Source organism: Ictalurus punctatus, chromosome 3 (assembly GCF_001660625.3).
Source record: "Ictalurus punctatus breed USDA103 chromosome 3, Coco_2.0, whole genome shotgun sequence".
Lineage (NCBI taxonomy): Eukaryota > Metazoa > Chordata > Actinopteri > Siluriformes > Ictaluridae > Ictalurus > Ictalurus punctatus.
In genome coordinates, this window is record NC_030418.2 from 31,461,852 (window position 1) to 31,482,793 (window position 20,942).

The following is a 20,942-nucleotide window of genomic DNA, read 5'->3' on the forward strand; positions in this document are numbered from 1 at the left end:
TAAAGGAGAAATAAAACCATCAAAATACAAAACTTCTGATAAAAAGACCCAATATGCTTGGGAGAATAATAATAAAAAAGTTTATAAATTGTATTTAAAAATGTCCACAATGGGAGATATTATGGATTTTCCATAATTTTGGAGCTGCAACAAAAAAAGCCCAGTCACTTTTGAACTTCATCGGAGTCTGCAGAAAAGTTAAAAGTAGCTGGTTAGATGATCATAAATTTCCTGAGGTATTGAACACAGAGATATAAGTGGGTGCCAATCTATGCAGAAAAATTAAGATTTACTGACATACCAACTGTTCTGTAAACATAGCAGTTCAGATCAGAGAAAGAACAGTTTAAAGAAAATGAGCAAATGCATTTTGTGCATTTTATGATCTCAATGAGTTCTCTGTTTTTCGGAGAAGTGACTGTTCAGAGGGTTACTTCCCTGTTTGGAGAACCAAAAGAAAACTGAAAGAGATTATTGAAAATGATGAGATAAGCTAGGGAAACATGATGGGAAGAAGATGATTGTGAGGGAGATAGGAGGTTTATGTTAAAGTATGATAATCAAGGTACCCTGTCATAAGAATAATAACAAAATGATTATATATATATATATATATATATATATATATATATATATATATATATATATATATATATGACCAACATGAACATGATCTAAGCCAAGCTCTGGCATACATGTCAACTGAATGAATACAAAATGTTAAAATAACAAAGATGCTGTACTGCTTTTGCTTGCATATGTGTTATGAAAAAGTACAAAGTGTTAGAATAACAAGATGCTGAAAAACCTTGCTTTCTTATATGCCATAACTGACATACGACTAATTGAAAGTCACTGAGGCATTATGAAGCTAGCAGGAGGATTCAACAGGATATTGTGGGTTAGCCTAACATCCTGTGCTCAGTGATTCAAACACGTACACACATATGCTTAAAGAAATGAAAGGTATACTCAATTGTTTTCTTTTCTGAAGGACAGCTCATAACCTGTCAACATTTAACTTGTTTCTAAGTATACTAATGATTCTGTGAAGAATCTGATGTACCTTGGTAATATTATATATTATGTGTGAAACTGTTTGTTCTTTGCCATGATTCTCGTGGTGAAGATCTACAATATAGTTATTGTTAATTACTGTATTGATAATTGTTAACCTGCTTGAAACTATTCTGCAATTAACCAAATCCACTTGGGTGATTTGTAAACTTTACAAGTGACTGGTGAGTCCTCTTTTTCTATGAAAGACTAAGACTAGAGTTTATTATTTTCTTTATCAGTTTGGATTGAAGAGTAAGCCTGAGGCATAATTCCGCTCCTGCCCCAAAGGCTCGGACCTCGACCTGAGTAAGTTACAAAGCTTCTCATTATCATGTAGACTTATATAAACAGGGTTTATATTTTATAGCAGGGAGCTAGTATGTTCTTTTCCAGATAGAAACTCACCTTGAGTAAGTATTTTTAAGGAATTTATGGGATATTAGTCAAAACCACATCAACACACACAGCTCTCCTCTTTGCTCAAAGTACAGTTTTCTCCTCTCTTTATCCTTGCCACTGCTCACTACAACACAGAACCTCTCCAATCAGGTATGCAATCACTTACCTTCTCCAACTCTTTTATATATATATATAAAATATGTCCTCTCAAATTCAACCGCTTTTATTTCCAGCAAATTTCTTAACGTGTAAATATTTGTATTAACATAAAAAGATTCAACAACTGAGACATAAACTGAACAAGTTTCACAGACATTTGACACCAGAAATGGAATAATGAGTCCCTGAACGGTGGGGTGGGGGGGGTGGGGGGGGGGGGGGGGCAACAGTCAGTATGTGGTGGTCACCAGCTGCTTTAAGTACTACAGTGCATCTCATCCTCATGGACTGCACCAGACTGGTCAGTCCTTGCTGAGAGATGAAACATATTGAACCCATTATGTATCCTTCCCTCGTAATCACCTGTAAATCTATAAATCTGTAAATTTAAGTGCTGGCATGTAATTAAGTTGAATTTAAAAAAATGCATGCTCTTAGTACAGTTTGGTAATAAAATAGACTGTTTATCCATTGTACAACTGCAAACAAGATAAATGCCATCCTAGATCCTGAAACCTTTTAAACCTTTGTTGCATGTAGGCCTACTATAATGTAATTGCAAAGGACTCAGGAAACATTTTTACCTTGTATGTTCATGACATTACCCAGTAATTCAAGAATTTTACTCATATTTCAAACATGTAGTGTAAAAGTGAATATTACATTAGTAATGGCATGGAAATTATTTTTCATAAGGTTGTCTATGTGCATTAAATTAATTAAATAAAATAACAACAGATCCTCCAATTAAAAATATCACATTACTTAGTTTAAAAAAAGTATTTATTAAATAATATTTGTAAATATATAATTATAAATATATCATACATTTATTAAACAGTATTACATTCACAGTTTAAATTCTGAGCAGAGTTTAGTTTTACGTTAATGAGTATATGAAGCAAGTAGGATTTCCTTCTAGTTACATACAGAACATGCTGATTTATAGTGATTATTAGACAAAATAGCTATTGAAGATTGATGTTTGGGTATTTCATTTATACATTTTCTCCTCATACTGTATAATACATGAGTAATGTGTAATATGCAGTCTTAAATATGCAGATATTGACCAAAATCAGATGAATTCAGTTTTTTTTTTCTTTCTTAGAGCTGCATGAATTGATAAAGTGAGACTCCCATATTAAGCCAAAGGCTTAAAGGCTTAAATGGCAAAACCAAGAAAAATTCCACACCAGAAGTGAGGATTCTAGATGCAGCTATAGCGCTCGGAGATTTGAAGCAGGTGACGACATTTCCCACTTCATCTATAGCAACTAGTTCCAACTCTGGGAAACAGCAAGATGAGGTGTAGACTACTGTAGTGACAATGCCCGTGTCATTGAGGATGCTGGTGATGATGAGTTTGCCATTTCCCTGGAGGACTCTCACACTTGGAATATTTGATCCAAATCCACCAGTCACTTCGGCAGTGAGGTCCCATGAGGAGTTTCTGCAGTCGCCTGGACAGTCAGCATTTATGCTAACTATTGTACACATTGGAGGGATGAAATCTTTGGCCTTAAAGAAAAAAAAAAAACAGTTGAGATTCTACACAAATTTTTTTTAATGTCATGTCTGTAATGACTATCATGTGTGGCAGCCTGTGAAAACCCTACACATGGAAGTGATACATGCAAATATATAGTTGTAAATCTACAAGTTTTTGCTAAATAATAAATGCTAATCCTATATTATATGCATTTTAAATTCTTCAATTGAAAAGTGAAGAAATAAAGATTTTAAAATGTAAGGATAATTTGACAGGAGTATTAAATTACAAACAGAATTCATTCCGCTTGTGTCAATTTTGCCATGGCATGTAAATATCCAAAAACATCATGAAAGCATGACAATCACTGTGTGAGGAAATCACACTTAGTTAGAAAGGTTCTAGACATCTTTAGGCAGACTGATTGTTTTTACCATGGTGTTTGTAGCCAACGTGGTCTTTCTAGAAATATAGCCATGGTAAGGTTAAAAAGTAAATCAAATTTCTGTTATATTGGTGAAATATAAGCAGAAAATATACAGATATAGACAGAAAAACACATTTTGTCAAAAATCTTGTCCAAAGTGTTTTGGATGTTTTCCAAAATTCAGCCACAGGGACATAAACTGGGTTTTCCCAGACTGCCACACATCAGAAATAATGATGGTAAAAAGGTGTAATGTAATGGTTAGCTTGGAAACCTAAATGTCCTACTGTTCAAAAACTACATTCAGGCACTGACAAATCCTTTGAAAGAATCTTGGAATATTGAATGTAATGTAAAGTGATTACCGGAGCATCAACAGCAAGACGCAACACAACGTAGTTGAAGTCGCTTCCATCAGCTGCTTCAGCCTGGATTGTCACACTGACTTCAGTTCCAGAGGAAGCATTTGTAGGAGCAGTCAGAGTTACTGTGCCATTGGCACTGCCCCCACTCTCGAGAGTTATGGATGTGTTAAAGCTAGTGTCAAAATTGTGATCATTGCTGACTCTGATATTAAATCTTCCTCCAGAGCCGTCGGTTGCCACTCTGAAAGGAAGAGTGACTTGTTTTCCTGGTTCAATTCTTTCAGAAGGTGGAGCCTGAGGGTAATTAGAAAGAAAGTACATTTTTAAAGAAAACTCTGATAGCTCTTGATTAATTACTATTTTGATCTTATAGCCCAAGTTTGACAGGTTAGTTTTCATGAGCAGAAAATGTCTACCAAAAGGTATTAAGGGACAAGCACTTAAGAAGTTCACCTGTCTAAATTCACCAGTAGAGGGTGCTATAATTCCTCAATTAATAAAACTTTTGAACTGTTTAACATCAAATTATGATAATTCTTTCTCTGGATTTCCTGGAACATACTTGGATGTAATGAATATGTAAGTAGTCAACCATTTTGAGTTTTAACAAAATCTGTCAGGTTTTTTTTTTCTACTTCAAATTTTGTCAGATCACAAGCAATGTTTCTGCTGATGCTGATGGACCTAATGTTTTATCATCTTTCTCTGTTACTATAGGGGTGGGGTCAATCAATCAATCAATCAATCAATCAATCAATCAATCAATCAATCAATCAATCAATCAATCAATCTATCTATCTATCTATCTATCTATCTATCTATCTATCTATCTATCTACAGTTGCAATCGAAATGATCAACCCCCATTGCAAATCAGGTTTATTGTCAAAATTTACAGACTTTCTGCTGTTTGCAATGAACAAATCTAACAAAAGCAATTGAAATAATTCAACACAACAAATGCTTCAAGTGATTTCCCCAAATTCAACTGAAAATGCAACTTATAATGACCTCCAGTTTCAAAATTATTCAACCCCCTGAATAGAATCCCTCACAACAGCACAAATATGCAAAAAAGGTGTTATCTTAAGCACACCTGATGCAACTAATCAAGGGCTTTATTAGTTGCACTAGGTGTGCTGGAACACATCAAAAGCCTGAACTGGTTAGGGTCAGAAACTGTATGAAATACCTGGACAGGGCAGAAAAGGAAGCTAGCAATTGCTGCAAACAGATTTCTGAGAAGGCAGGTTGTGAAAAACCCTCGAGTGACTGCAAAAGACCTGCAGCAAGACTTGGTGGTAACAGGCACTGAGGTTTCAGTAAGCACAGTAAGGTGAACGGAGAAGGTTTCCATGCCAGAACTCCAAGACGTACACCACTACTGACCCAAAAGCACATGAAAAGTCGTCTCAAAATCATATAAATAAGCCACAGACGTTTTGGGATTTGGTTCTGTGGAGCGATGAAACAAAAGTGGAACTTTTCAGCACGCTGGATCAGCGGTATGTCTGGAGAAAGAAGAATGAAGGAAGAACACTCTGTCCACACTCAAGCATGGTGGTGGCTCGGTGATGCTCTGGGGCTGCTTTGCATCCTCTTGCAGTGTGGGGGTGGCAAGATGGATTCATTGAAGTATCAGGAAATCCTAGGAGAAAATGTCATGCCGTCTGTGAGGAAGCTGAAGCTTGGGCATCATTGGACCTTCCAGCAGGACAATGATCCCAAGTATACCTCAAATTCCACCAAGGCTTGGTTGCAGAAGTCTTCCCGGAAGAATCTACCGGGGCATCACAGTAAGCTGACTTAAATCCTATAGAAAATCTCTGGTGGGATTTGAAGAAGATGGTTGCAGCATGCAAACCCAAAAATATTACTGAACTGGAGGCCTGTCATCTGACAACATTTAACAATTTTCCACTGAAAGTTGTTGGCAGAGGTGCTGCTGTCACTCAACTTGACGTTATGGTGAAGATGAAGCAATGCCTGGGAAATGGACATTTAGTCCAGAATATTTTTTTGGTGATTTAAAAAGAAGAAATAAAGAATATGTTTGAATGAATATGTTTTTATCTCTTGTATAATCCTTGAAAAAAACAAAAAAATGTGGTTGAAATGTCCTGTTTGATTGTGTTTCATGTTTAACTGTTATTTCCAAATTCAGTGATTTATTCCTTATATAATTGTTCAGTCTTAGTCTGAGGACAATTTCATTGATTTCATTGTTTTAAGGAACAATAGATGAAATATGTGGCACATTGATTTGCTGTTGCCAATGGCATGATTATTCCAATAGGGTTAATCAAGAGTTTTTCCAATAGGGTTTTCATTTATATCTATGTATTTCTGTAAATTTGGTTCATTTTGTAGATTTGAATTACTTAGTGTCGTGATACTTCAGCTGGTTTAGTATCATAAGATATGTTTATGGTATTGTGACTATCTATCTATCTATCTATCTATCTATCTATCTATCTATCTATCTATCTATCTATTTAATTAAATTAATAATGTTGAATCAAGAAAATACACTGTTCACTGTCAAAATGAGTATATTTACATCAGTCTAATAATTTTTTTGCAGCCTTGATTTCATTTGATAATTTATTGGATGGAAATTATTATTTTGGTCTCTTAGTCCATTGTAAATTTCGAATGATTCATTTCCATGAACAGAAGAAAAAGAAAACCAAATTGTAATGGTACACTCAAACAATAATAATAATAATAATAATAATAATAATAATAATAATAATAATAATAATAATAATAATAATACTAATAATAATAATATATGTGTGGTGAGTGGGGATTTATTTGTATTCAAACTTACAGTAATAATCACTTTTGATGTTTGGAACCGAGTTGATGACTGTCTCTGAAATTTCAAGATGACATTTGATAAGAAGCTGGCCTCTCCATCCACACGAATAGTAAACTCTCCTGTTGGGATGCTGCTGAAGTTCACCAAGTATTGCCCACTACCTATCTTGACTAGTTTCCCTGGAAAATAGTTTGAACTTGTTGCATTGACCACAGACACCTTTGTAGGTCTCAAATTGTCCCCACCGACCATGGACAGCAACAGGCTGATATTGGAGTCTAAATGAAGGGAAGGCAAGGTAGGCTTATTTAAATAGCACAATTTCATACACAAGACAATGCAAAGTTCTTACAAATAAAACAGAAAGTATAGAAGAACACTTAACTTGAAATTATATCATTTATTAACAATATAAACGTTAGATTCAAATGAATACAGGTGCATCTCAAAAACATTGAATATTGTGTAAAAGTTAATTTTTTCGGTAATTTAATAAAAAAAAAAGTGGAACTTTCATATATTCTAGATTCATTACACATAAAGTGAAATATTTCAAGCCTTTTGTTGTTGTAATCTTGCCGACCTTCTGAAAAGTATGTTCATTTATGTATAAACATCTTACATGGGCTAAGGAAAAAAGAACTGGACCGTTGTTCAGTGGTCCAAAGTCATCTTTACAGATGAAAATACATTTTGCATTTCATTTGGAAATCAAAGTCCCAGAGTGTGGAGGAAGAGTGGAGAGGAACAGAATCCAAGCTGCTTGAAGTCCAGTGTGAAGTTTCCACAGTCAGTGATGATTTGAGGTGCCATGTCATCTGCTGGTGTTGGTCCACTGTGTTTTCTCAAGTCGAGAGTCGATGCAGCATCTACCAGGAGATTTTAGAGAGCTTCATGCTTCCATCTGCTGACGAGCTTTATGGAGATGATGATTTCCTTTTCCAGCAGGACTTTTGCCCACAGTGCCCACTACTAGTAACTGATTTGCTGACCATGGTGTTAGTGTGCTTGATTGGACAGCCGACTCGCCTGACCTGAACCCCATAGAGAATCTATGAGAGACACCACACCCGACAATACAGACGAGCTGAAGACCGCTAACAAAGCAACCTGGGCTTCCAGAACACAGCAGTGCCACAGGCTGATTTGTAGTAATTCGTGCAAAAAGATTAAAGCCCCGACCGAGCATCAAGTGCATAAATTAACATACTTTTCAGAAGGTTGACATTTCTGTATTATAAATTCTTTATTCTAATATGTTAAAGATTAAAAAAAGCTTGAGATATTTCACTTTTTGTAAAGAATTTAGAATATATGAAAGTTCCACTTTTTTGAATAAAATTATAGAAAAAAATAACTTTTCCATGATATTAACATTTTTTGAGATGCACCCTGTAAACTTGACCAAAAAAGTGTAAGGTACTACAGAAATTAGATCAAAGATTGAACAGTAATGAAGTACCATCACTGTGATCTAACAAGAGTGCTTTATAACTGAAAGCTTTATCAAATGGGCAAGCATTTAGTGTTGATTTAAAAAGGTCTAATCTCTAATCATGAAGTGTTCATATCTCATATCTCAACTGATCAGTCCAAAGTTAAGGGCCTTGATCAAGGGCCCATCAGTGGCAGCTTGGCAGTGCTGGGATTTTAATTCATGACCTTCCTAGCAGAAGTCCAACAAGTTAACTGCTATGCTACCACTGCCATTTTAAAGGGAAAAATAGAAACATCTGGGAATTTTTTACTGGAGTTAACTGATTATTATTTAAGAAAAGGTGTTCACTTACTTGCTATAGGTCTGCTGTTTAATACAGCATAGCTTGAATGAAGCCCTTGGAAAAGTTGTACAAAGTTGTAAAGGAAGTCAATCTCACTTTGACCTGGATAGTGAATAAAAATAATCATTAACAAAATTCATTTCTGGCATTTATTTATTCACATCTAAGCAGAAAAGTTCCACAAAAAGAACTGATTTTACCGACAACTTTGATGGTGTAGGGCTGTGTTGAGTTAATACTGAAGTGCCAGAGTCCAGCCTGCTCTAATTCATTTGGCTGCACAATGTCAAGGTTATCAAAACCCTGAATAGGCCATGAAGTCTCAGTGCTTTGCAGTATGGGGGAGTTCTTTGAGACTCCTGGGTTAGATCATAGCATTATTATAAAAATTTAGCACAGTGTTGCATAAAGTTAATGTTACATGAGTGGTTCATTGGTTACTTTCCCAGTCTACTCACCTGTGGGACTAGTGATGGTGTAATCTGTAGAGTTGCCTATGATGTAAATTATCAGGTTTTGCACAGAAAAATCCACAAAGACTGGGAAGGTTTCATATTTTGCTGGGTTTCTTACAGTCTGAAATAGAGTCACCTGAAGAAGAAGAAAAGTGAGTGTTGCTCAATACTCAATGCTAATATGAATGAGTTTACTAAATGCACCCCACCCCCCTTCACTATACTATATCTTAACACAGCACTGAGACAGATCATGCAAGTGTGCTCAGGTTTAATGACAACAGCAAACTGTACATAAATGAAAAAACCAACATAAGCAGACAAGGAAAGGTGCACATAATATGTCAAGACAGTAGACTGGTGACGCTGCAGGTCTTTGTTCCTATTCAGCCAGAGCCAAACCGCCTTCAACCAGTTTAAATTAGCTGATCTAATTTAATTTAAAAAATATTGAATCTATCATTATTTACTAAAATATTTATGCCTTATTTACTAAAGTAAGCAGAGAAACAGTGGCTGGACTGATTTTTGCATATTCTTGGGAAGATAATCCAAACAATGTTCAAGTAAAATAATTGAAAGATAAACATTACCAAATCACGCCATTCTTTCATTCATAAGTAAGTGCTATATCCTTTTCAGGGTCACAGTGGCCCTGGAGCCTATCCCAGGAATACATCCTAAATTAAATGTAACTGAAATGTAACCATATGAGGTAACATGATTTAACTATCAAAGTAGGTCTTTAATTACCATTGTAGAGTTGGAGGTAGCCTCATTGGTGTTAGAAGCTTGGTTCATGTTGGTGACTTCAATTACATAGCCCCCAGAGGCCTGAGCCAGGTCCTGGTAGAGCTGTATATCGACAAGCTGAGGAGAAACTTGCTGTTGGCTATATAAGGGCGTGGCACTTGGAGAACTAGTGGATCTAGTTAGTATGAAGGTAACCTTCACAATAAGAAAGGAAGAAGATTTAATCATATTGACGTAGATGTGCCACAGTGAAGGCTGGATTAAAAATAAATGACCAGTATGGTTTAAAGTTGGAAGATTTCTATATAACAGTATCAGTAGTTCGGTCGTGTGTTTATGATGATTTGCATGTACTCACTACAGATTTTTTTGTCTCAATCAGTGCTTGCACATCATGTTTCAACTGTTTATCTTTTGCATCAGCATCTGTGAAAACAAAAATCTCAGTCTGCACTGGAGATCCAGTGAGGGCGAGCTGGAAAAAAAAGTATGCACTGATTAATTACAAGCATACGAGTAACAATGAAGATAAATCTTACTACAGAGGTCATTTGTGGTGGGTGACAAAATAAGTGACTCAATGTCTTACTGACTAAATGACTGATTGTTTAACTGACTGGGTGACTGATGCACTGATTTACTGACAAAATAAATGAATGAGTGAGTGGCTGACTGAGCAACTGACCACCTGAATGACTGACTTACCGACTGACTGAGTGACATAGTAATCAGAGTGACTCACTGACTGACTTACTGATTAACTGAGTGATTGACTGAGTGGCTAATCATTCCATTGTTGAAACATGCATGCGTGGGCATACCCTGAGAGGACTAAGTGACTACTATACCATGTCTATCTATACGGATGTATACACCTGCACATAGGTGTATACATAGGACTCACTGAACTTACATTACATTCAGACTACAAGCCTAAGTGCTCAATTCTGTTGTTGCCTGAAGCTCTAGATATGCAAAGGAAAAAAAAAAACAAAAAACTTTTAACAAAAGAAGTCAATGTTTAAAAAAGACATCAATCTTAAATAAAAATAAAAATGTCAACTTTTTAAAAAGTCTATTAATAATTCAACTTAAAAATAAATCAGCTCTAATACAGTTTAAATTTTAAAAATGTCAACAGACACCTTAAACATTAGTCAACTTTCAGTAAAAAAGACTTAACTTTAAATGAAAACAGCTAACTTTTTTTTTTTTTTTTTAAATTGGTTGTTTTTATTTACAGACTGATGGACTGATTGACTAAATGGTTAACTGGCTGATTAACCAACTGAGTGACTAATTGACTGACTTCAAATTGAGTGAGTGACTGACTCACTTACGGACAAATTGATAGACTATTGCCTAGGCAAAATAAAAATCATAGATATTGCCTAATTTTGATATTGAAGTAAGTGATGTTTTTTTTTCTTCTACAAATGATATCACATCTTTATTTGAATAACTTTAAAAATAAATAAATAAAAAGACTTAACTTAAAATGTAAATGACCAAACTTTAAAAAGTTGATTTTTGCCTAGGCTTATTTTTGATTTAGTTTTTTTTTTTTATTTTATTTTTTTTTTTTTAAAATGATATGACGTCTCTATTGAATATATTTTTTAGAAATGCTGCAACCTAACAATTTACTGTCTCATACCTGGAGTCCTGAGAGACACATTTCAGGATCATCTCCTCCACCATCAGGTATAAGTGCATTGATTTCGTCTTGAAACACCTTAGGATCCATTGTTCTTGTAAGTGGGCCATAATCTGAAAGAGTGTAGGTACAGAGGAGGCAACATTCCACATATGTTTTCTGAGGTGTTTTCAAGTTGCTTCATCTTTTCCATTAATTTCTGATATCAGAAACACTATGTTATCTTAGGTGTTGAATTTTCACTATTTTGACAATTTGGACACTTTTGACAGCCCTGACAGTAGTTCAGGTTGCAAATGAAATCATACATTTATGTTAATGTGCTCATTTTAACATGTTATTGTTTCTTTAGTAGCAGCTTACATAGGGACTTGTACTGCAGATATTCCACATAATCTAAGACTAACAACAAATGTATTTTATTATTTAACTTTTTTTTTTTTTTTTTTTTTTTTTTTTAAATAATCGTTCATATAGCCATGTTGTTTGTAAGGAGATCTCCACTGTCAGCACTTTGTAATGGTCATGTTATCACCCAAGGTGCAGATGAAGATTCGCATTGTACATTGCAACCTTTTTTTTCCCTGTTCAAATTAGAAGAAACTCTAGATTATGTATTTAATATGTATGTAATCACATGCAGCATATTATAGCAATATGGCATTCTGTTTAAAATTAACATTCTATAAATAAGCAGCGCTCCAGGAATCAAACTTACCTTGGTCATTAAATGTCACCAGGATGTATTGCAATGGTTGAACTGCAGTGCCTTTTTTACTATTAATGATAGCTGAAGTCACTTTTCTGAGCTTGGCAATGTCATCAGACATGCTGCTAGTGGTGTCTATAACAAAACACAGTGCTGACGTCTTGCCTAGTCCCAACAGTCTGAGGAATACAAAACAAGCACATAACTGTACTACTGAGCAGTCTAGCTTGGATTTGCTGCTAAAGAGGAGGCAGAGGTAGTAACTACCATATCGACTGCAAACATGACTTTAAAATGTGTAATAAACCCCGACACCTTTAACATAATTTTTGAAGAATCATCAAAGTATTCTCAATAACAGGTGGGAAAGGGAAATATCACCTGAAGAAGCAAATGGACATGGCACACCTATACCTACTAAGTAAGCAAGTTCAGCACATATCAGTGTGTATGTGTGTGCTATTATTCATATCATTCATTATTAACTCTACTCTATTCATTATTAACTCTATTAACACTATCATTCATGATTAATTCTTATTTTAGTGAGAGACTTAGTCTCTTTAGTAAAATTTTTCCTTTGATACCGAAGAAAATCAGAATCTCCAAGTGCTGCTCTAATGTCATCCAGTAGTTCTATGGTAGCATTAGTGGCTACCAATGCTGCTTCTTCATGTAGGTGACCATGGCTGGAGGTTGGGGTATCCTTATTTATGCCACCTTGCCCCCAACTTGATAGATCAGCTTCTCCTCCATGACTGCACTTTCCTAAAGATGACACGAAAATGTAAATATAGTGGATAAAATTGGTGCAGTGCCCTCCACTTTTATTGGCAGGCTATATATATATACCCTACATTTTTAAAGCATTACCATTTGGTTTGGATGGGCCAAAGTATCCTGATGTTAATTTCTGCTGTGTAATGACCGCCTCCAAGATGTTTCCTGAGCAGCCATCTCCATAACAACTCCTGCATGTTTCTGAATCTGGCAAAACAGAAAATAAACTTATGTTGTATCAAATCAGATCTGCTTTGCTTTCGTTTCAACATCATTGACTTTATATTCTCTTGCTCACAACTTAGATTCATTTTCACATGATGAGCCAGTGTACATTAAGATACCTTAAGCTTAGCCAGGAATACACTGAACAAATACAATACAGAGTTTCCATTGTTTGGAATGAAGTCTAATATAAGCTCTACTCCTATCTACAAAATTGTAGTCATTTGGTACATTTACAGCATTTTTTCAGATGCCCTTTTCCAGAGTGACTTACATTTATCTTATTTTTTCAACTGAGCAGTTGGGGATTACAGGCTTTGCTCAAAGACTCCAGTGGTAACAGCATGGCAGTGCTGGGATTTGAACTCACAACCTTCTGATCAATAGTCCAACAGCTTAACCAACATCTTAACCACTGAGATACCACTTCACATTGGTAGGGTTAGGGTTAGATGCTACATTAAATCACTATGTAACCCGTAAAATTTTATCTTGACCCTGTCACAGGGTGTGAGAATCTTTGCCAAGGAGCACTGAAGCTGTACTGGTGAGTCAATTTATGTTGGTTTCGTCACTTGTCAGTTTACAGGTACACCATGATTTTTGATGACTGACCAAGTTAGATTTGCCTGTGCCCTGCTCAGAAGTCCAGCCACTAAAACACATGTTTGCTAGGTAGTAATTCTTGACTCCTAATTAGTTGACAAAATTGATCAATACTTAAAATCAATTTCTTAAAATGAATTGTCCAGGGTGTAGCATTAGTGGCAGTAATTGAATGTTCTATAAGCAAAGGATGGTCAACCAGTTTGACAAGCTGCTGTGTTTTGGCAACTGGTACAGAGACAAATTTAATGATGGTTGCAAAATGATTAATATAACACGTGTAGTGCAGATCAGTAAATAAGTGTCACGCATGTATAACATCAAAAACGTCACAAATATGATTAGTCACATTTGTGTGTTGTCTAACAGCTGCTATGGTGAGAAACAAGATTACCCAATCAGGATCGCATATTTTTTTCCATTTCCAAACTTTAAGGTGCATCTTTAGTGATGCAACAGGAAAAACAGGTAAACACACATGTAGAGAAACACCCAGATAGTCACACACTTTGTTCATTTACCTGCTATGTTGCTAATTAGGGTATCTGGTTTAATCAGGTTGGTGTAAGATTTTCTATTTCCCAGTTCAATCCAGTCACTATGGCTGTAGAAATCCTTAGAACAAGACATGAAGCCAGGGTCAGAATTAGACCTTGTATTTTGCTTAATACAATTAAATTTGATTTGTATAGAGCTTTTAACAATGGACAATGTCACAAAACTGGCTTTATATATATATATATATATATATATATATATATATATATATATATATATATATATATATATATATATATATATATATATAGAGAGAGAGAGAGAGAGAGAGAGAGAGAGAGAGAGAGAGAGAGAGATTGATTTTAAATTAAAACAAGTGTCCTATTAAACCAGGACACCTCTTTAAATATAATAGCAATGTAGTATAGCATATTTAAATTTATTTTAAAATGCTTAATATATTGTCATCTCAATACCACAATTCTACAGTAACATGGTGCTACCTGCAAAGTGTGTAAAGTTTTACCAAGCATCGCTCTGGCAGCTTGATAGTTCTGCTGTTTTGCATGGTTTTTAACAGCAGAAACTCCTGCAGTAATAAGATCCTGTCCTGGCCAAAACTCCTCGTTGTTGAAATGGTAACGTCCAATGAAGGGATACTCAACATCGACCAAAGCATTGTATTGATTTATATCATTGATGCTGCTTTGAAAATCTTTGGCTGAATCAGAAGAGGAACAAGCTTTTGCCACTGACGCTACTGTCAGTGCGCCTGGCTGCAATAAGAAAGGCACACACAGTATAATGTTAAAATACATACTTAAAATGAGAAATAGCTTCATATTTCAATAGATATAACAATTTTGCTCACCAAAACTAAATGTTTTCCATCCTGGAGTGCTCGTGATCTGCAGACATCGACTGTTGTCTGTAAAATTGCATTACGGGTTATGTCCTGATGTGTCTTGGATTTTGGCGACAAAGACAGAAAGGCCAGAGTCTGACTTGTCATGAGAAATATTGTGAGGTATAAACAGGTCAATGACTTGATCAGCAGATTTGTGGTTATCATCATTAAAACTGTGAAGGGAAAAAAAATAAACCTTGACATGAAAGACCTCCAATACAAACTTAGTTTTATTGCTTTCTATATATTTCTATATTTCTTAATTAATTACATGAATAAAACATTAATGAAAATACCGCACTGCTGCCTGGGAGTAATGTATTATTATCTTATTTTATCTTAAATCGTACCTTAAGGCTTTAGTCTTCAGATGAATGCAGTGTACCTACAGTCTGTAGTAGTGAAAATGTCTTAGTGCTTGTGTTTTGGGCAGTACTTATGTGTCAGAACAGGTTATGCATGCCACTCCTATAAGGAAACATGAAAATTAGTGTCATAAGATCTCTAAACATATCTAATGACATGTTGTACTACATATAGTTGAGAAAACTACAAACCTTCCTGAACTGAAATATTTTTTGCACATATCTCAACCAGAATTTCTAGCAATTTAAAGAGGGAAAACAGCATTTAAATATCAATCTCAACAACCATATTGATTGCTTAGACCCACCCCACCCCCCCAAAAAATGTAGTGTTTTTATACACACACACACACACACACACACACACACACACACACACACACACACACACATATATATATATATATATATATATATATATATATATATATATATATATATATATACACACACACAAAATAAAGCACCATACAAACTATGTACATCACATCCAGCAGTAATTCTTTAAGTAATTCATATTTAGTAACAATATTTATTTCATAAACAAATAAAAGAGCATATAAAGATGATTAGAAACCATCTCTTAATTAAAAAGTATTTCAGTTTCAATTATCTTAATCTGTTTCACTATTATCCTGAGCTGACAAGCTGTAGAAAGTAACTTTATTGACACTGAGAAAACCTTAAAGTCTTTTCAAATGTATCATTTACAATTACACACACAAACTAATTTGGAAAGTATGTACATCTTTAATGATGGAACAGGAAAAACAGGTAGACACTTTGGAGCGGGTTGGGAGCAGCAACGGACAGAGCACAGACACACAGAGGCGACTGGAGGGGAATTATTGCCAGGTTTATTAAACTATTCACAAAAAACACTAAAAATAGAAAAGGGGAAGCATGCAGGAGCATTGTGAAGGGAGTGCAGGGAGTGCTGATGGTGGCTGGTGATCCCTCGTCCCAGCTGAGACTGGTCGTGAGGAGAGAGCTGTGCAGCAGGGCTCAGAAAGGAGGAAAACATCCATAGAGGGAGCAGCGATGATGGGCAGCCGAGGATCGTGGTCGTCTTGATCGTCGTTGTATTATTATATTGACCACAAAAAAACTATTCATAGTCAACACTTCACATCATCAGTTATCTGTACATATATGTACAGCTACAGTGGATATAAAAAAAAGTCTACACATCCCTGTTAAAATGGTAGGATTTTGTAATGTAAAAAAAAATCAACCAAGATAAATCGTGCCAGAACCTTTTCTACTTTACTGCAAAAATGTTACCTATTAATTAATGAAAAAAAAAAAAAAATTAAGAGAAAAACTAAAATGTACAATAAGAATAAAAAAATAACTTAGTTGAAGCAACTAAGTATCACAGCATTATATTTTTTTTCTTTTTTTGGGGGTGGGGGGGCTTTCCAAAACCTTGAACTTGTTTTGATGAAGCTATTCCTTTGTTGATCTGGAGGTTTGCTTTGGGTCATTGTCATGCTGAAAGGTGAAATTCCTCTTTATCTTAAGTGTTTTAGCAGGGTTTGTGCTAGTATGACTGGTATTTGGAGCTATTCATCATTCCCCAAACCCTGATTAAAGCCCCAGTTCAAGTTGAAGAAAAATAGCCCCAAAGAATGATGCTACCACCCCCATGGTTCCCTGAGGGAATGGTGCTATTTTGTTGATGTACAGTTTTTTCTTTTTTGTGCCCAACATATCTTTCCACATGGTTTTGGGAGATTGTATGTATTTATACCTATTATTATTATTATTATTATTATTATTATTATTATTATTATTATTATTATTATTATCATCATCATCATCATCATCATCATCATCATCATTATCATTATTATTATTATTATTATTATTATTATTATTGAATATTAATGAAGCAACAAAATATCACCACACCATCACACTTCAACCACCATGTTTGACTGTTGATGGATGTTCTTACTGTGAAATGCTGTGTTAGTTTTATGCCAGATTTAACAGGATCCATGTCTTCCAAATATTCCACTTTCACCTTCATGTTCACCTTGCAACTGTCCCATGGATACCATTGTTACCCAGTCAGTTTCTAATGGTGAGATCATGAACACTGAATTATCTGAAGTGAGCCAAGCATGAAGCTTGTTGATGTTCATCTGGGTTCTTTTGTAAGTTCCTGGATGAATTGTTGATGTACTTTTGGAGGTAGACAGGCCACTTCTGGAACCTGTTTCTCTGCAGCACTGTTCCAAGTTTTCTCAAGTCCCAGAACCCTAGATATAGCCTTCCTGACTATTTCTTTCTCATCCCTTCTGGAATTTTTTCGGATTGTGGCATAGTATGCTTCTTGTTGAGACCTTTTAGCCTCCTTCACATTGCTGCAAAGGTTCTATTTAAGCAATGTTAAATTCAACAGTGCTGTCTGTAATCAACCCTGGGTGTTTATAGTCTAATTGAGCCCAATTATCAGTACAATTTGGTTAAATGGTCATTAATGAAGGTTTATTTATTTTCAGATGAATGTTAAATAATTACATAATGTTACAAGTGTTAGTGCACATGGGCCTAACTCTTTTAGGCATTATGTGCATTTATATTGCAGCATGGTTGAATTCTGGAATCTGATTGGTCAGAAGGTGTGCGTTATTTTCGTATAACTGCACGGTTCGGACAGTAGCTACCACTTGTATGGTTGACGTGCCACGTAATCTAAGAGTAATAATAAACAGATGGGTTTTTTTGTGATTTTTTAAAAGTATTGTTCTAGAGAGAAAAAACATAATCGCTGATAAGTTAGGGGACATTTATGGAAGGAGTCTCAACTGTTAGTGCGTTGTAATAGTCACAGTGACTTGCAAAGTGCCCTAGCATAGGAAAGGCTTCAGGATAGAGGAGTTTATGCTTTATGGTTCCTCTGTAAAATGCACTGATTTTTGAGAGAAAGAGCGAGCGAGGGAGAAGTTGGTGGTGGACTAACTGTTTATCACGTCTATAGACCTTGAACGTGTTTGCAAAAGGCCTGAGTAGCCAAGCAGCCTGTCCCTACTTTGTTAGAATCTGACTGAAGAATCTATCAAAATATTATTTAGGAATCAGACAGAAATTAGCTTATTAATGTTATTTAGCTTATTAACTGTTATTCAAAAGACAGGGAGTTCTATTTGGCTGAGCCTGTTAAATTCTTAGTCCTTAAATTCTTGCCTGCATCCCAAACCATCTTCTGTTGGCTTGGAAAGGTGTTTGATTCAGAAGTACACAGTAAAAATGAATGTGTTTATGTGTTGACACTTTTCTGATTCTAACACCCAACAGCACAAAACAACATTTAAGATAAATAAATTCTGCCTTTCTTCAATAAATCAATATAGACTCCTGCTATGTTTTTACAACCAGGAGGCATGAGTGATATAAATTCAGAGTTATATATCTCACTCAGGGGTCTGTACTGTACAGTAAGTGATAACAAGAACTAACACGTCACTACCAAATCTCCCATAGTTGTTCAACATGGTTGCAATTCAGAGTGTATCTTACTTAGATGAGCCAAAGTAACTTACAAAGATGTGCCCAGTTTGTTTGTGAATATGTGCAGTACTTAATTTATTTATTTATTTATTTATTTATTTATTTATTTATTTACTTATTTTGTGGCAATAAGAAAAACAACTTTGTGTTGTGTTGGAAATAAAATTTTAATACATTAAACAATATATTGGAAGTGACATCACAAATTGAGACTATATAAATCATAATGACACTTGAATATGGACATGATATAAGTCTTTAATCATTTTAACCTGTTACAATCAACGTTTCAAGTTATATCAGGATGTAATAATACGTTCTGTTGGCATTGCCTATTTGGCAGCGTATAAGTACTTACTTACATACACAGGATAAGCCTTACACTCACGTCTGTGTAATTCTCAGCCACATTTAACACATCCTGAAACATATAAAAACAGAGTCTGAATACTCTCTAACCAAAATGAAACCTCAAAATCTCTTTACATAGCACCACAATAATTGGTGTGTTGACCTGGGAACACTGGTGAACTACAAATATACATACTTTTTTTTTTTTCACATAAATGTTTGAACAAGCCAGCTTTCCTACATCTATGTCTATCACAAACACACCTGACACGCATTCAAAACAATGTTTTACAGATTAAACTTAACACAAGGAGCCTACAGTAAATGAGGGAGAAAAAACAAAAAAACAACCTTACTCACAATCCTGACCAAGATCATATTCTTAGTACAGGTCAAAATCCTGCTGACCCTATCCTAATACCTGCCTAAACTAATACTGGGATTTGACATATGTTTCAGTACAAAAAGGCTGCCATGTTTGCGTTTACACTTTGACAGTTTTACATTGACATTTTTTATTTTTTTTGGAAATTGTTGTTCAGATGGGATTTCCCTTTTGGGCTTTGTGTAATGTAATAGAACCTGGTAAACCAGGTGAAAAGCACCAGGACGTGAGAACTTATTGACAGGGTAAAATATCCTGCAATGCACATGTTTACTCATATCAGCACTATGAGCAATTTCTTTTGAACACGATTTGTCCAATCATTTGATGTTTTGGAAATCTGACATTTGAAGGCAAGCCTTGGGGTTAAGGTGGGATAAGCCTAGGAGTGTATATTGAAAAGGAAAGCAAAGTCAATGGTGAAGTGTAAGATCCAAGAATTTGCTTCTTTTGTGCTGTTTCTTCATTCTGAATCTAACATGTCCTCTTCTTTTGGTTAAATGCTCATGGGGTGAAGGCACACTCATGACAGGCAGGTCAAACCATATGAAGGACCAAGGAAGGCCTTGTAGCTGATGTCTAAACCTCAGAACTGTCCCCACTGTATCTCATTCCTGCAGTCCCTCTGCTATTGCTGCCATTGCCATAGGCAGAGCAAGAAGAAGTAGAGTATGGTGGATCTTTTTTCTCTTTCCTCTTACACCTTAGTAATACAACCACTAGAATTACCACTAGACACAATAGGAGGATTAGTCCAGCAATTCCCAACAGTGTGGGGCTGCCAACAGGTAGAATGGAGTCAGTGGCAGGTTCTTTACCCAGGCTCCCCTCTACTAGGGGGCGCTCTATGTAAGTTTCACGGCCCCAAGGCTGCCGCTGGCTCACTCTGAGCCGGTCAGAGCGGTCCAGGGCAATGTGCTGGATATTAGTGCCACGGCTGTTCTCCACACCAATGTCCAAGGCCTCTGGGTCAGGCACAGCCCGCCGGTTCCGAGACATAGCACCAGAATTTGGAAGGACAGATGAAATGCCATGATGGTACTCCAGGCTTCTCTTACCAATGCCACGGATAGCATTCTCTCTGGAACGGACGGTATATATAGTGTGGATGAACCACTCACGACCAGCCGCAACCTAAAATATATGACATTTTATGTATTATATGCATTTTTCCGGTAATATGGCAGCAAGAAAAGATTTATTTAATTTCATTTGATACATAAATGA

At 35.6% G+C, this 20,942-nt stretch overlaps 2 protein-coding genes across 3 annotated transcripts in view; both read right to left on the minus strand.

The window, feature by feature from the left end:
* Nucleotides 1-2,382: 2,382 nt before the first annotated feature.
* On the minus strand, nt 2,383-15,506 carry LOC108262884 (von Willebrand factor A domain-containing protein 7). 2 transcript variants are annotated; one of them, XM_017463238.3, is made up of 16 exons: nt 15,446-15,506; nt 15,060-15,268; nt 14,692-14,964; nt 14,212-14,305; nt 12,953-13,066; nt 12,667-12,847; nt 12,089-12,258; nt 11,371-11,483; nt 10,072-10,188; nt 9,714-9,908; nt 8,964-9,096; nt 8,706-8,864; nt 8,515-8,607; nt 6,734-7,002; nt 3,902-4,195; nt 2,383-3,138 (listed from the first exon to the last, which is right to left on the minus strand). In XM_017463238.3, exons 2-16 carry the CDS (start codon nt 15,261-15,263, stop codon nt 2,725-2,727), a joined length of 2,823 nt encoding a protein of 940 aa, XP_017318727.1. In that variant the 5' UTR covers nt 15,264-15,268; nt 15,446-15,506; the 3' UTR covers nt 2,383-2,724. The 2 variants fall into 2 exon arrangements, with proteins under 2 accessions (XP_017318727.1, XP_047009843.1); XM_047153887.2 differs by lacking the exons at nt 15,060-15,268; nt 15,446-15,506 and having other exon boundaries at nt 14,715-14,854.
* A 3,615-nt stretch (nt 15,507-19,121) lies between these two features.
* frem3 (Fras1 related extracellular matrix 3) overlaps nt 19,122-20,942 on the minus strand; it is a 39,780-nt gene continuing 37,959 nt past the window's right edge. The window contains exon 24 of the mRNA XM_017465055.3: nt 19,122-20,849. Within this exon, the coding sequence (XP_017320544.2) occupies nt 20,295-20,849 (555 nt within the window). The 3' untranslated portion in view covers nt 19,122-20,294. The remainder of the gene's footprint in view (nt 20,850-20,942) is intronic.